General features: G+C 41.2%; 1 protein-coding gene across 5 annotated transcripts in view; it reads right to left on the bottom strand.

Annotated features, from left to right (window-relative positions):
• The window catches only part of LOC126858056 (nephrin-like), a 344,534-nt gene that overhangs the window by 183,805 nt on the left and 146,599 nt on the right, over positions 1–14,130 (bottom strand). For all 5 annotated transcript variants that reach the window (XM_050608060.1, XM_050608062.1, XM_050608061.1 and 2 more), the window contains one exon: positions 2,125–2,254. In XM_050608060.1, coding sequence (XP_050464017.1) covers positions 2,125–2,168 — 44 coding nt within the window. In that variant the 5' untranslated portion in view covers positions 2,169–2,254. The remainder of the gene's footprint in view (positions 1–2,124; positions 2,255–14,130) is intronic.

Here is a 14,130-nt window from a genome sequence, read left to right as displayed (position 1 = left end):
GAAACATCGAGCAGTTCCGATCACCAAAACGCCCCTTATGCTCGTCGATTGAAATTTATTGACACGCCATAATTACACGCCACGGAAGTTGATTGTGCAAGCGTTCTGATTCTCGTTAAGCGCGCGCATACGTGCGTTTAATGTGCAAATTTCTCTGAAAATTCTCTGAAAATTTTAAAATCGATAACAATGAAGGGAGGATGTCCGCGAATGTCTGAAAAGAGCGACGCTCGCAAATAATTTGAGATTAGCATTAGAAGACTTGTGTTCCAAAGAAAAAATCGAGCATTATTCTTCGCGAGATATTTCAATATTTCAATTGGAACCTAGACAAAGAGAAGAGAATGAGAGAAAGAGAGAGAAAACAAAGTCTTATGTAACATTATATATTCTTTTAAATGGAATAGAATATATCCTTAAAAAATATATGCGTCTTGTATAATCTATTAAAGAAATATTTGAGTTCAATCCCAAAAGTCCTGTTTATTTTTTTCTAGATTTATCACATTTTAAGAATAAAAAAGTGTAATTGTATAATTTGGAATTTGAATGCTGGTTATACCAAAAATCTGCTATTATCATGAAATATGAATCGGAGGAACAAAATGTTTCTGATGAAGATCATTGAAATATTTGTTGAGCTTTGATAAATAATGTCACTACTTTAATTACTGATATTTTTACTATATTCCTTTTACTGATTTACTAAATTAAAAAGAATACGTTTATTAAAAAATAAAGAAAGAGAGAGAGAAAGAATATATATTCTCCCTAAGTTTTTTTCTGTTCGACTCTCTTAATGGATCCCTTCATTGTGGAGCGATTGATTACGCATTTGATTATAAATCAGAGAAAAAGTACGCGTCTATAAAGATTCGCGAATAAATCCTCTTTCTTTCGCGATCGGTTTAAAAGATGCGAAAAAAATAGAGGGTTCGCGTGCACGATCGGTAGGAGAGAGAGCAGCGATACATAATACGTGTATGTATTCGCGTATATGTAGCCGCGAACGGGTTAAGCGTTCCCGATCTCTATTTGCGTTTCGTTCGGAACGCACTGTTTGTCTTCAATTCGCGAGGATCGCGAAAAATATCGGGGAGGCACATACGGGTTAATGGTAGCACAGACCGCGATGCAATTTCCACGTTTCGAAATGCGTTCTCTCCCCCATTCTTCCCCACCTCACTCCGACAAAATGCGACGATATCAATAGCGCGCTTATATTAATCGAGCGAATTTTCCACATCGTTAAAATTCCTTCTGATCGCCGTCTAAGTATTATATAAGCACAGACCTCTGGCTATAAAATCTGGAAACTACTGGAAGCTATGCTTGTAACAAGCGCGCAAATAATTCTCTTTCCGCTCTCGTTCCGTCTCCGAGGGCAAACGGTAGAAAAAGAGATCGAGGGATGAGATGCCCCGTGTAATAATTCGAGCACCGTTTATACGTAAGGGAGAACACATCGGGGGCTATGGAATGCGGAGAGGAATTTCGGTCGGAGGCGTCGCGGCGAGCGAGCACGAGTGATGTACGTTTAATAACGGGAGGCGAGTCGGATTCGCATCCGTTTTGCCATCGTAATGGAAAAGAGAGAGCCGCGCGCGCGGGTCGGTTTTACGACATATTAGTCGTGAAAATCGTAGATTCTTGGAGTGCCTGAAATTTTTTCGCGACACGGAAAACGTGTCGTGCGCGACGTATCGGTAAATCGACGATAAATCAAAACGCCGAGTCCTGCTCCTCCATTGTCGCTTATTATTCGCGACGAATCGCGCAATGTATGGAGACTTTGATCTTTGAAATGAACAAGCCAATATAATAGACAGGGTATTGACAAGAAATTGCACTGAGTTTTCTAATAATATCTCAAAGATTGCGAAACACATATCACTTTATTTTTCATCTCCCCTTTTACTCTTTAGTTTATTCAATCCGATCATAATATTTCTTAAGAATATATATAAAGGGAGTAGGATATTTGTTGAGATTAAGGCCGTACCTAAGAATTATTTCTACAAACATCCGTCACGTTTTTCATCGTTTAACCGTCGTCGCAGTTTGATAGTGAACGCAATTTCGTAAATGCTAATTTCACCGACAAGAAGAAAATTGCAAACTCACGTGTACAGCGGTACTCCGGCTTCGTCTTTGAACCAGAAAACCATGTGCAGCGTGTCTTCGCCGGGAGGAGTGATGTCGCACGGTAATTCGGCGGGCCTTCCTTCCACGACGCTGATGTTCACCAGTGGAACTGAAAACACAGAACATTTGACATTCGTTTAACGATCATTTCATCGTATCATCGATTGCAAGCCCGTAGACTGCGTATTACGATTGATCTTTCAGCATTTCTCATTTGCGTACTATTTTTCCCTTACTTTACGAAGCTTCTATAACAGAGAGATTCTTTAATCTCCGATACGCTACGGGAAATGAATTTTACGAACAATTTTCCCGAGCGAGCGTTTACAAGGAACGATGCTAAAAAAAAAAATAAGTAAATCGGAAAGCGATACTCGCGTCCGACGCAGAAATATCCGAAATATCGGCGGTTTGCCGATCGCGGTCCAATAGGATGATACGCGAAATCGAATGGGCGATGGGATTAAGAGATTCGGCTTATGAAATTCCGTTTCTCCGCGGACATCCCCGCCCGTCGTAGAGCGTCGCTCGCCCCGGCCGCAATCCAGGCTAGACCGATTCCAGCACAAGTTGGATAGAGCTCGTTGGTCAGATCGCACACGGGAGGACCAATTCCTTCCGTAAATTTCCGGTAGGCTATTCCCAAGAAACGAGTTTCCATTCGATTCGGTCGGCTACCCTCGTTCTCCGCCCCCTGTGACGAGCGGGAAAAAGAAAATCAGGAGGGATAAGGGTTCCGCCGGGGTGCGCCGGATTCCCGGTAACCCGGGAATCTCCTCGACTCTTTTTGTGTGCCGCTGACCGATCGACGCGAGAAAGAAAGCGACCGCGTCTCGCCTCGCCGCTTCCGATTTGTCGCGCGCGAGAACGGAAATCGCCGCCGACTTCTGCTCTTGAAATTCTATTGGGATGAAGGTCTTTCTTTTTCTTTCTTGCCGAAACGAAGGCGACGACAACGAAAAAAATCTATCTTGTACTATATGTTCCCTTACAATAAAGTACGTCGGGCAATTCTTACCTTCGTATCTCTGTTCTCAGGCTAGGTTTCAAAATAGTAAAAAATTTCCTCTTCAAAAAAAAATTACTCGCCTGGAATCAATCAGAAACGCTCAAGAAGGAACATTTGCTATATTTTGGAACAGAGCCTTAATAAAGAATGATTTTTATTTTTTATTTTTATCTGTATTTATTAAATATCGAAAAAGCTCTACACCTCTTATATTAATACGATACCATATAAAAAAAATGTCAAGCAAAATATCTTGTCAAACTGTCTGACTCGCGATATCGGCTCGAGGTATCTTGTTTCTAATGTTAGATAAACGACATCAAGTCACGGAATACCATATCTATAGGTAGGAACAAATTAAAAACGTATTAACTTTGATACGAGATAGTGTGAAATGATAAAGTGACAGTTATCTAAAATTAATCCCTGCTGGTACAAAATTCTCCTTTAAATATAAAAAAAAAATCATTTCTAAATAAAGGATCATGTATATTGTATAATAAACGATAATAGATTAATTTTTTGTTTTTCATAAATAAAATAAAGTACAAAAAATTATCTTAAAAAAAATATATATATATATATATCTCACGATATAATAAATCTCTTAATATATTTCAATAAATCGAACTATGAACCCTCTTTTTAGCTTCACCTCTTGCCAATAATCGATACATTATTCTTAACCTACGCGTCTCCTGGATGTTTAAGGTGGAATTTTAAAAGACCTTATCAGCGCGCGAGCAAGGGACAAGTATAAAGATTAGCATAGGCTTAGTATTTATTGCATGCCTCCGGCTCCAACGATGGGCATAAATATTGTTTAAGGGCGGCTCTTTATCATATAAACGCCCCGATGTATAACGGTACTCATTTGAATTCCTGCTTTTTCCAGGGCATAAAACGGGTTTCGTCGACGCGCAACAAGCCGTTTACTTCCACCCCCCTGAGCTGGGTTGTCGGAGCCGGGTTGCTACCATGATAGCAGCAACAGCAACAGCGCGGGAAAGCCGCAAGTCGTCGTTGCGCGCGGAAAATGCTACAAGTTCTCTTATGCGAATTCGTTACAATTTTGTGTATTGTGTACTTTTCATGTAACACACGCTCGATTCAGTATTTTCTTTTTTATACCTTGTTTAATCGTTCATAAATTCAAATATTTCGTAGCGTGTACGAGATTTTAGGAAAGGCGAATTTTCAGTGGAAATTAGCTAAAATTATGTTTGCTTGAGAAGCAAAGCTTTCGTAAAATCCATCTTGAAATATGCAAAAATACTTTCACAGTTTTTATTACTATAAGTTATAAAATATATAAAGAATTATTATTAAAAAAAAAAAAAACAATTACAAACGTTATGATATAAATTCTTATTATAAAAACATATTCTTGTTACAAAAATTTGTTGCCATCTTCTTTCTTTATTTTCCAGAATATCTTTATATATTGAGCCATATGTAAAATTCACTAAAACATTTTTCTAAAAGAAAAATAAAACATCTTGTATATTACTGACATATTGATTAGAAAAAATATTAATTTCAGACAAAATATTTGAGAAAAAATAATTTTAATTAAATATCACACTGTTTTATCTTATATTCCAGTGCTAATGTGCATTTATTCGATATCCAATTACACATTTCTGCGCAATTTCTAAGTCGACGAACGCGAAAGCAACTATTTATGGAGCATCGATCGGAGCAATGATCGACGCGTATACGCGCGTGTATTAGCGTTTAAATAGCAAGCGGAGCCTTGAAAGCGTTTCGATTAATGGAATTCCGCAACACGTCCGCAATTAACCCTCAAAGACCCGAGGCGCTGGTCGAAATGTCCAGAGGCGCGCTAATGGCGGACGATGGGTCGTGTCGCATTCGAAACGCATTTAATGAATTCATTATCGATCAAATCGCTATTCGGCTACGCGTTTAGCGAGCACTAACGCTACGCGAGACACTATCCCCGATCCCGAAATCGTTTCGAATGATCACGAGTGAAACACGAGTGAATTTTTATCTCTAGCTAAAAATCAGACACGGCGACAAAGTCGGGGAATGGTTGGCAGTTTCGAATCGTCGCACCGAAATGGCTCTTCGTAATGTTGATCGGACAAGTTTCTCGATCGATTTGCGCGTCAAAGAAAATTTCAGTTTGCGCCAATTGTTTTTCGTTAATGCGATTGCTACATTGACACTGCGCACAGGATCGCTAAAGGAAACGTAGCGAGAATAATACCGTGAGTTTCGAAACTCTATACAAGTCCTTTATTCTCTCTCTCTCTCTCTCTCTTTCTCCCTCTTTTTGGCGTTAAAATAAAGTATATAAAAAAGTTTCGAAGCGTGCCCATCCGCTCTGCGGTGGCACGCAAAAATGTGGCACTGGAACGCGAGGTTTAATTGAATGTCGCGGATGAAGTTCCAACTTGTACGGAGGAAAACTCGGAAAAGTTTGGCCAATACCCGCGGGGAAGGAAGAACCGGGAAATATGTCATGTTTGAAACATAACAGACGTGTGACGCGTGTTTTTAACACGCTCAATTATATCGCCGTAGTCGCACGATGACAGATGTTCGGTTACATCGCCGTGACGTTGTCACTCGTGCATTTCAGAATGATGTCTTCGTTAATAATTAACAGCGCGCGCTCGCCAGCTTCGCGAGAGTAATTATTACGATGAGAAGGGTGGGGAGGAGGGGAGGAGAGAGAGAGAAAGAGAGAAAGAGAGAGAGAGAGGCAGCGTCGAGAAGAGTTACATAATTCTATTAATAATGCCAGGCCATTACATTTGCCGGAGAACCGCGTGAATAATGAAAACTTCCGACAAAAACTTCGCCGTGGGAGGCATTAATTGCTAACGAGGAGCGCGAGAGATCAAAGTCATGATCTTAATGCGACTCGTCCCGGAACATTTTGAGAATGTCGCCCCTCGTTTCCTTCTATTTTTCCCATCCGTTAATATCGCGCAGCATATGGTGCAGAGAAAATTGAACGAAACTTTGCGCGCGAAAAAAAAAAAAAGGAAGCGAGTCTCGCCCCGTAGGTGGACGTCGAAGTCTGTTGTGTTCCTTCCCCTTCCCTCCTCCCATCCTCGCCCTCGGGGGATTTTCGCGTGAACTTTTCTCAACTTATATCTTCGGCGTCTTCGGCTGAGCCACGACATGACAGTGAAAGCAAGTATTTTCATAAATCTCCGGGAGCGACATAGATTGATCATGTCGCCTGTATCGACGTCGCCATTATACCCTAATCGCACGAGCGGATATACGTTAATGGACGATCTCCCTGTATATATCGCGTGCGAATTAAGGCACGTGTGTGTATACGCCAAGAGACAAACCTTGGAAAATAATAAATATCGAAATATACAGGTGTTCCGAATTTCGTGTGTGTTTCTGAATAATATGCTTTTCGCGTAAAACCTCGTTTGATTCAACCATTATGCATGGGTTTGAAATAATTTTATCGCGATGAACGCACTCATCGCTTGATTAAAACTCGTCGCACGTCTCAAGCCTCGCAAATGTATCCGCCACAAATTAGCACGCAATGAGAGCAATTTCGCTGCATTACGTGCGCGGATTGGTACGATGGGACGGATTCGGGAATAGCGGCCAAAAGGGTGGGTCCGTTATTTAGGGGTAGTTAAGTGTCCTGTGCACCCTCGGTGAGGGAGCTCGGTATCCTCGGTGAAACACTCCTATGCGGAGGTCCCTTCAACTTGGCACACCCGTTTGCCTCTGCTAAGCGTATCAGCCTCACCATTGTCTTCTACGCTCATTGTCCCTCCTCCTCCTCCTCCTCCACCGCACGTCTATTCCGTCTCGCATTAAGTTAAAGGGCAGTGCCAAGCTAGAAGGGACAAATTAGCGGCCGCGTTAATCAGTTCCTTAATTTTCCCCAACGGTCGCGCCTCGTCGAGGTGGAAAATGGAGGAAATGCAGGTTTCCCGCGCGAGTTTTTGCCGGCCGGAGAATCGGGAGCGGTGGCGGGCGTGGCATGGAGGAATCTATTGTTCGCGAGGTACGTTCCTTCTCCAAAGTTTTAATGGCTGAGACTCGCGTTCGAGATTTCAGCGGTAAAAACTCCATGCTCATATAGACGTTGAAGAAATCGCCGACCGAGATTCCTTCTCGGGGCTCTTTATAAGACGGCGATCTGTAAATTATGGTCATCTGAGAAAATCGCATGCATTGAAAAGCGCAGAATTTTTCCGAAAATTTTCCATCTAAACTAGCCAAACGGCACAATTTCTATGCATTATACAAGGACGAAGGATGAACGCGTCGGCATCTAGACACGCGATGCATGAGCAATTTCGTAGAAATCGCCGTCACCAAGAAACGACGCTGGCGCGAGAAGCTAGCCGGGTAGTCTATAAAATCCTCGGCTCTCGTGTTTCTCTCGTCTCTTTGTCTCCGAATTCACGGTAAAATCGGTGAAATCGGGCATGACGCGCCTGGGATTTCCTACCGAGCGACGACGTGTACGGGTGGATCGTAGGGTTGGTCCGGGGTTGCAAAGCGAAAGTGGTGGCGACAGGAGAAGGCAAAAACTCACGCTTTATTGCGTATTTACATGTTTCGCCCCCGCGACGTTTAATAAAATTCAACGTCTTTACGAGGGTCGGCGCGACGCCTCGTCAACACTTTTATACCTTTGAAATTTTCGCGACGAAGATTCGCCCGCGACCCGCTCAAGTTTGCGTTTCGCGCCAAATCGTCCCTGCTTTTATTTCTCCGGGAGCGTTTCCCGAAAGAGAGAGAAAGAGAGAATCGCTTTAAAAGGATGGAATTTTTTTGAGAGCGGAGATTCGGTGAGCCGCAGAATGCGTTCCACGCAGCCTGCGTCTAAAGCTATGGCGAAGCACTACGTGGAAAACGATCGGCGACGACAGTTTTCTCATACGGAATCTCCCTTCGAATTGACATGTATGAGAAACATATTGTGCGCGCGATATACACGCTTTAGTACATTCCTTTGGAAAATATACTTTCAATTCGATATAGACGCGAGTCGTTGCAAAATTGATAACCGAAAAGACAGCATACCCGAGTGACGATGTATAGAAATGCACCGGCGATATCTCTGTCCGCTGTAAATCATATGACATTATTTTACATTTACTTCCAGTGTACAAATTCCATAAATCATCTTCCTACTAATATTACAATTAAAAAAATAAAATTGTAAGGAAAATTATAAAATGTGTTAAAAAATGATCTCTATTACATGAAACTATAAATATTGTAAAAAAAACGTGTAAAAAATAATTTAACTTGTAACATGTTTCATTATATCCTCATCCAATCCTTTCTTGCACAATTTCTTGTACAAATACGTACGGCAAAACGTTTTACATCCCTCTCGGGCATAATTTTAATCCCCCGTGTTGCGCCGCATCGAGCAAGTGTGGTCGATTTTTCTTGTCAGCTGCACGACCGACCGACCGACCGACCTGTTGGCAGATAACTTCCACGGTTGGCAAAACGCGCCGGAGAGGGAAGGGAAATTCATTGAACCGGGCCGTGCGCTTTGTCTTGGCCTGAACTCGGCGCGCGAAGCCGCCTCGTGAAAGTTCCTGTCGCTTCCATACCGCAGGGGATTAAACTTGGTATAGTTTCGATGGGGTTGAGTCTTTAGGTAGGGAAGGTAAATTTCAGTCCCGGGATGGTCGCGGAAAAGCTGGCCCCCATAATCGCAAGGTTAAATCTCCCGTTATTAAAGTCGAATCGCGTAAAATTAATTAGGACATTTAGTTACGAGCGAGATCGGGGTTCGGCGAGACCCACCTCACCTCCCATGCAGCCTAACCGTCGTAAAACTCGACGAAAGAGTGGATTAAGCCGACCGTCTGGGATCCGCTTCGGAAGAGGCCTTCGATTTCGCGCGGAATGAAAAATAATAGGGAGCCCACCACCACCATCACCAGCGGGAATCTACGTGAGCGCGGACTAGATCCAGGTGGATGATATTGGGCTTAGCCGGACTCGATGGTTAGTTGCGATGAGGTACGGTAACACGTTTCACTTGGACCGAGATGATCTCATGGGCCATCTACACGAGCGCCGCCGGCCCCAGGGCAATGGTGACCGAGCGTGTAGAATCGCATGGGGCACAGATCGAATTTTGAGCGCGTTATCCCTCATGTGATTCTCGCTATTTGTTTTTGTGTTTGCTACGCAGTTTCTTTTTTCTCTGTTTTGTTCCATCTTTATAACTCTATTTACAAAGTCAAGAGAATGAAAAAGCCTTCGTATTTCTTATATTTTTTTATGTGCCATATGCAATTGTATTATACAAAAGAGATGATTTAAGGAATTTATATTAAAGATTTGAAAATTATTAAAAAGTCGAAACATCTCGCGAAAATTTCTTCTATTTTGATTTTAGTATAATTTAGTATAATAAATAATTTAGTATAATAAATAAAGAACACACTGAATAGAAACTAATCAATTCTACAAATAAATTATAATATTAATTAAAATTATAAATAAATTATAACTAAAAAAAATAAAATTAATAAATCATAATTATATAAGTAAGTAAATTTTATAAATCCTATATATAAATCAAATTTTAAAATATAATGCTATAGAAAACACACGCATTCGATAGTGTTGAAAGTTGCACACGAACGCATTAGTAATCGAATTCGTCAGAAATCCTTGATTTATTTTGTACCGCGATCACGACAGACCCGACGAATTATATGGACACGCCAGGCCTTTCGTGCAGATTTACCAGTTCCAGAATCCAACGAATCAGGATATCCTGGAAAACATGCTGCCAGATCCGGAACGGCCTGCCGGCGCTACATCGCAAGGGAGTCGTAGTTTGCAGGAAAGCAGGCTAATTGAGAGGTCGGCCTTCGGAGAGTAGAACGAATCGCTTAGCTACCCCACTTCCGCCCTCACCGCCCTTTTAGACTCTCTTTCTCTCTCTCTTCCCCTTTCGAGTTGCAGTAGCGCGTTTACAGCGTAACGACGTCGCTCTGGAATTATTAATAGATCCTTACCCCACGAGATCCCTATTGTTGTCTGAGGACTGGTCCCCCTCAGTCTCCTTTCATTGGCGATAACTGCGCCGCTGAGGGTGTCGGATATGTACGATAGATGAAAAGTTTTAGAGCTCCAAAAATGTCATATACACACACACACACACATACACATATATACACACACATGAAACAGATTTCAAATACACGAAATGATTTGGAAATAGTTGAAAATCTGAAATATCTCGAAACTTTTCTCTTTCCGATGAAAGAAATATAATTTCAACTCTTAAATAAGCAAAATGTTTAGCTTTTTGCAGAATATAATTTTTTTTAGTTCTGCAAAAAAAAAGAGATAATTTTTTCGGTGAAACAAACATTTTATAATAAAGAGGATATATGCAGAAGAATGTGTCAGTTTATTGGAGATTTATTAATTTAATTATTATCGGCTATATCCTTTTTAATAATTCAATATTCAGACAATGCATCTTTAAGCAGAATCTAAACAGGATTTATACCGATTCTGATGAGCTGACAACTTTGCTGCAGAAGAGAAGAATTTAAATTTTGATGCGGAGAACAATTTAAACTTAATCTCGAGTTAGTTTCTTATTTATTTCACTATCCACGGCCTCACTCCCTCTCTCTCAGAAAAATATATAAACCATATTTTTTTAAAATCCGGAACGGGTTAGCGATGTAAAATCCAGCAGTAACTTTGAAAAATATTTTACGTTGTACGTTACATTGCTATTTAGTTTTTTATCGATATAATATAATGATTTATGCATCACGACGTGAAAATCGGGTAAAGTTTTTGACTCAGCTATACGTGATATATTCTACTCACATCCCGTATATTTAGTACAGTCCAAATTCAAATGGATATCGGTACACATTTTAGCATATTTTATTGAAACATACATATCCACTTTTTTATATCGAGCAAGGACATATTTTTAAAAAATGAAGAATCGAGCTGAAGTGAAATGTAAAGAATTCAGCATCTAGAATACGTTATCGCATTTGAAGAAAAGAAAAGAAGAAATAAAACGAATGATTCGCGAGACAAAAATGACAGGCTTGAAAAATCGCGGCGGGATTATATTGTACAATAATCGTGCAGTTTATTTCATTCGAAGTCATTCAAAGCGATACGAAAAATGTCGCTTCGTTATTCGCGCATTGTGTCTCGTTTAAGAGCGTTCCACCGTAGTGACGAGGATTGTCGGCGCGATTAATTTCCTCTCACCGACTACCTCTACACGCGCTACCGGTACACGTTTCGAACGGCGTAACATTGATGCGACGTATAACGTGCCTCTTCCCCTCCCCTTCCCCTTCTATCCGCCTTTCCTCCTGTCGTAAGGCGACGAACGCTATAGCGTCGTCGTGGCGGGCGACGTCTGACGTCGGTGTTGGCTGGGTGGTGGTGCTGCTGTTGCTGTTGCATTGTGTGTTACGCCGGTGCCAGGCCGCGAGACACTGAGTTACGAGCCACGGAAGAGAGGTCGCGGCCACTTCCGGTTGTAATGCAGTTTGCGCAACAATGGGAGCCACAATGGGCCAAGGGACCCACGTAACATTGCGCTCCCTTCGGAGACGTTGGCCTTTGACCGAGGATCAAAGCGCACCTCTCACCCTCAGCGCGTTTCCTCCCCCAGCCCCCACCTCTTCCTTCTCCCCTCCCCTCCCCACCCCTTCCCTTGCCCCTCGTACAATTCGTGCGAAACCTTTGTCGGGAGCTTCGGTGGCGGATTCACGGTCGCCGATAGATGATTATAACTTGGACGGGATAGAGAGTGAGCGATTCCGAATTATTGAACTCTGAGTCTTGTTGGAAGCGAGCCGAGAGAGAGATTACTTCTCGGGATGCGATCCGTATGGGGTTCGCGCGCTGACTTCTAATTGCCGCAGATTCTATTTGCGATAGTATGGCGAATGATGACGATTGTCGTCGATTCGGTAAAAACCTAGAGTAACGACCCGAAGAGATCCGATTCGATGCATAAATAATGTTCGCGGAAAGAAGGACGGGCGATAAAAATCTATCGGGCTGATTAAAAGTCCCGATAGTTCGCGAGTGCGGCGTAAAGAAGAGGCCCCGTCATTTAACAGATTTTAACTGCTTGGTCGCGAGACCATCTTTCTGGCGTATACCTTTAATTAACGTACTTTCGTTGCAAATCTAATCGGCGGGTGTTAATGAAAGCCGTCGAAGACGTTTCCTCGTCGTTCCGGCCGTTTCCTTTATTATCGCAGTCGAGGGATGGGGGGAGGGGACAGAATTGGCGGCGAGCGTTGAAGAAGAGCCCGGCCAAGAAGTTTGCCAGTTTATCATGGAGAGAAAAAGGCGTGGACTCGGCAGAAGTGAATTGAAATGGCTCGCGATTGTTCTCGTAGCGACAATTCGTCGCTGACGTCGCACATACGAATAGCATCTGAGAATTGATCGTAATTAATGTTGCATACACGTACCCGTGTGGCTCCCCTTTCTCGTGATAAATTAGAATAAGAAAATCCGATAAACTCGCATCGGTGAATATTCACGTCGCCGGCACACGTTTCTTGGCACGGATAGCAAGATAAATGCGAGCGTTACAGCGAGTGGACAGCCGGAGATTCAATTAATTCTGGATAAGGAATTATAGCGGTCAAAGGACCTGCTCCATCTCAAGAGAGAGAGAGAGAGAGAAATCGTTAGGATAGCAAAGAAAGAAAGTGTGCGGTGAGAAAGGGGTGAGACGAAAAAAGATTAAAGGCACAAGGTAGACTTTTCTCTCTCTCTCTCTCTCTCTCTTCGTTCTCTCTCGAAAACTTTAAATAATGTTTGTAAACTCCGGCCAAAGTAATTCGCGTAAGAAAAGAGAATACGGAATCCGTGGCGAATAGCGGATCGAGTTTACGACAACTTTAAAAATAGCGCCATGATCTCGTGGTCGATTATACTTCAAGGAGCGAAAGGATGAGCGGATAAGCGAAATAAACGTCGCAGATTCCGTAAAAAAACGCGGTTCACATCAATAAAAATTAATAATTTTTATAAATAAATAAATTTCATTTATTTCGTGTCGCAAAAATTAAAAAAATAATTCTAATAAATCAATTATGACAACAAATAATTCTACTGTAATTAAAATTAAACATTAATTAAACTTATTCTACTATTATACTAATAAATTATATAATAAACCTGTGAAAAAGTTGTTAAAAACGTGAAATATATAAAAAAATGAGTAAGTAATTATATTAATAATTATTTAAAATAAAAAAAAATTATATTTTAAATTCCACAAAAATTAATGTCGTAATTAAACTACCCGAATAATTTTTTTAATCTTTATTATAACTTTTCATAAAAAAACAATAATTTTCAATATAATATGTAATTTAAAATAATAAAAATTAATGAACAAATTGTGAATTTAATCAACGTAATTTTAATAATAAACATAAAATTTTAATGTAATTTTTTAAGATCTCGAGACTAGAGGGAAGTAACTGTTCGTCGTTATTTATTAATATCTTCGGATATATATTTTCGTTGGATTATGTGTTCCGAAAGTGGCTTAACGAACTTTCTTACGAGATTCATAAAGTCCGTAGTCGCCGTCGTTCGAAAAGTTTTTACGCGCGGGACTATAGTAATACGAGCGATTTTCGAGAAGCGCTTTATCGCTCGCTTATTAACAATCCCTCCAAGTTTCCCCTCTCCCTCCCCTCCCCATCACCCCGCGAAACGACGCGATCCGGCGATTATCTTCGATCGAAAGAAAAACTTTAAAACGTATTTCTTTTTCTTCTTCTTTTTAAAAGATCCAGAAACAACACGCATTGTTGCTCTTCGTGTTGTGCACGGATGTAAAAAAAAAAAAAACTTTTGCAAAGCGCCGGCTGTGTATGTATTTGCTTCTCCCTCTCTCTCTCTCTCTCTCTCTATCGCGTAACCAGAATAAAGTAGAATAGAATATATCG

The sequence above is a fragment of the Cataglyphis hispanica genome, chromosome 24 (genome assembly GCF_021464435.1).
Source record: "Cataglyphis hispanica isolate Lineage 1 chromosome 24, ULB_Chis1_1.0, whole genome shotgun sequence".
NCBI classification, from domain to species: domain Eukaryota; kingdom Metazoa; phylum Arthropoda; class Insecta; order Hymenoptera; family Formicidae; genus Cataglyphis; species Cataglyphis hispanica.
This window is presented reverse-complemented; position numbering and strand designations above follow the sequence as displayed.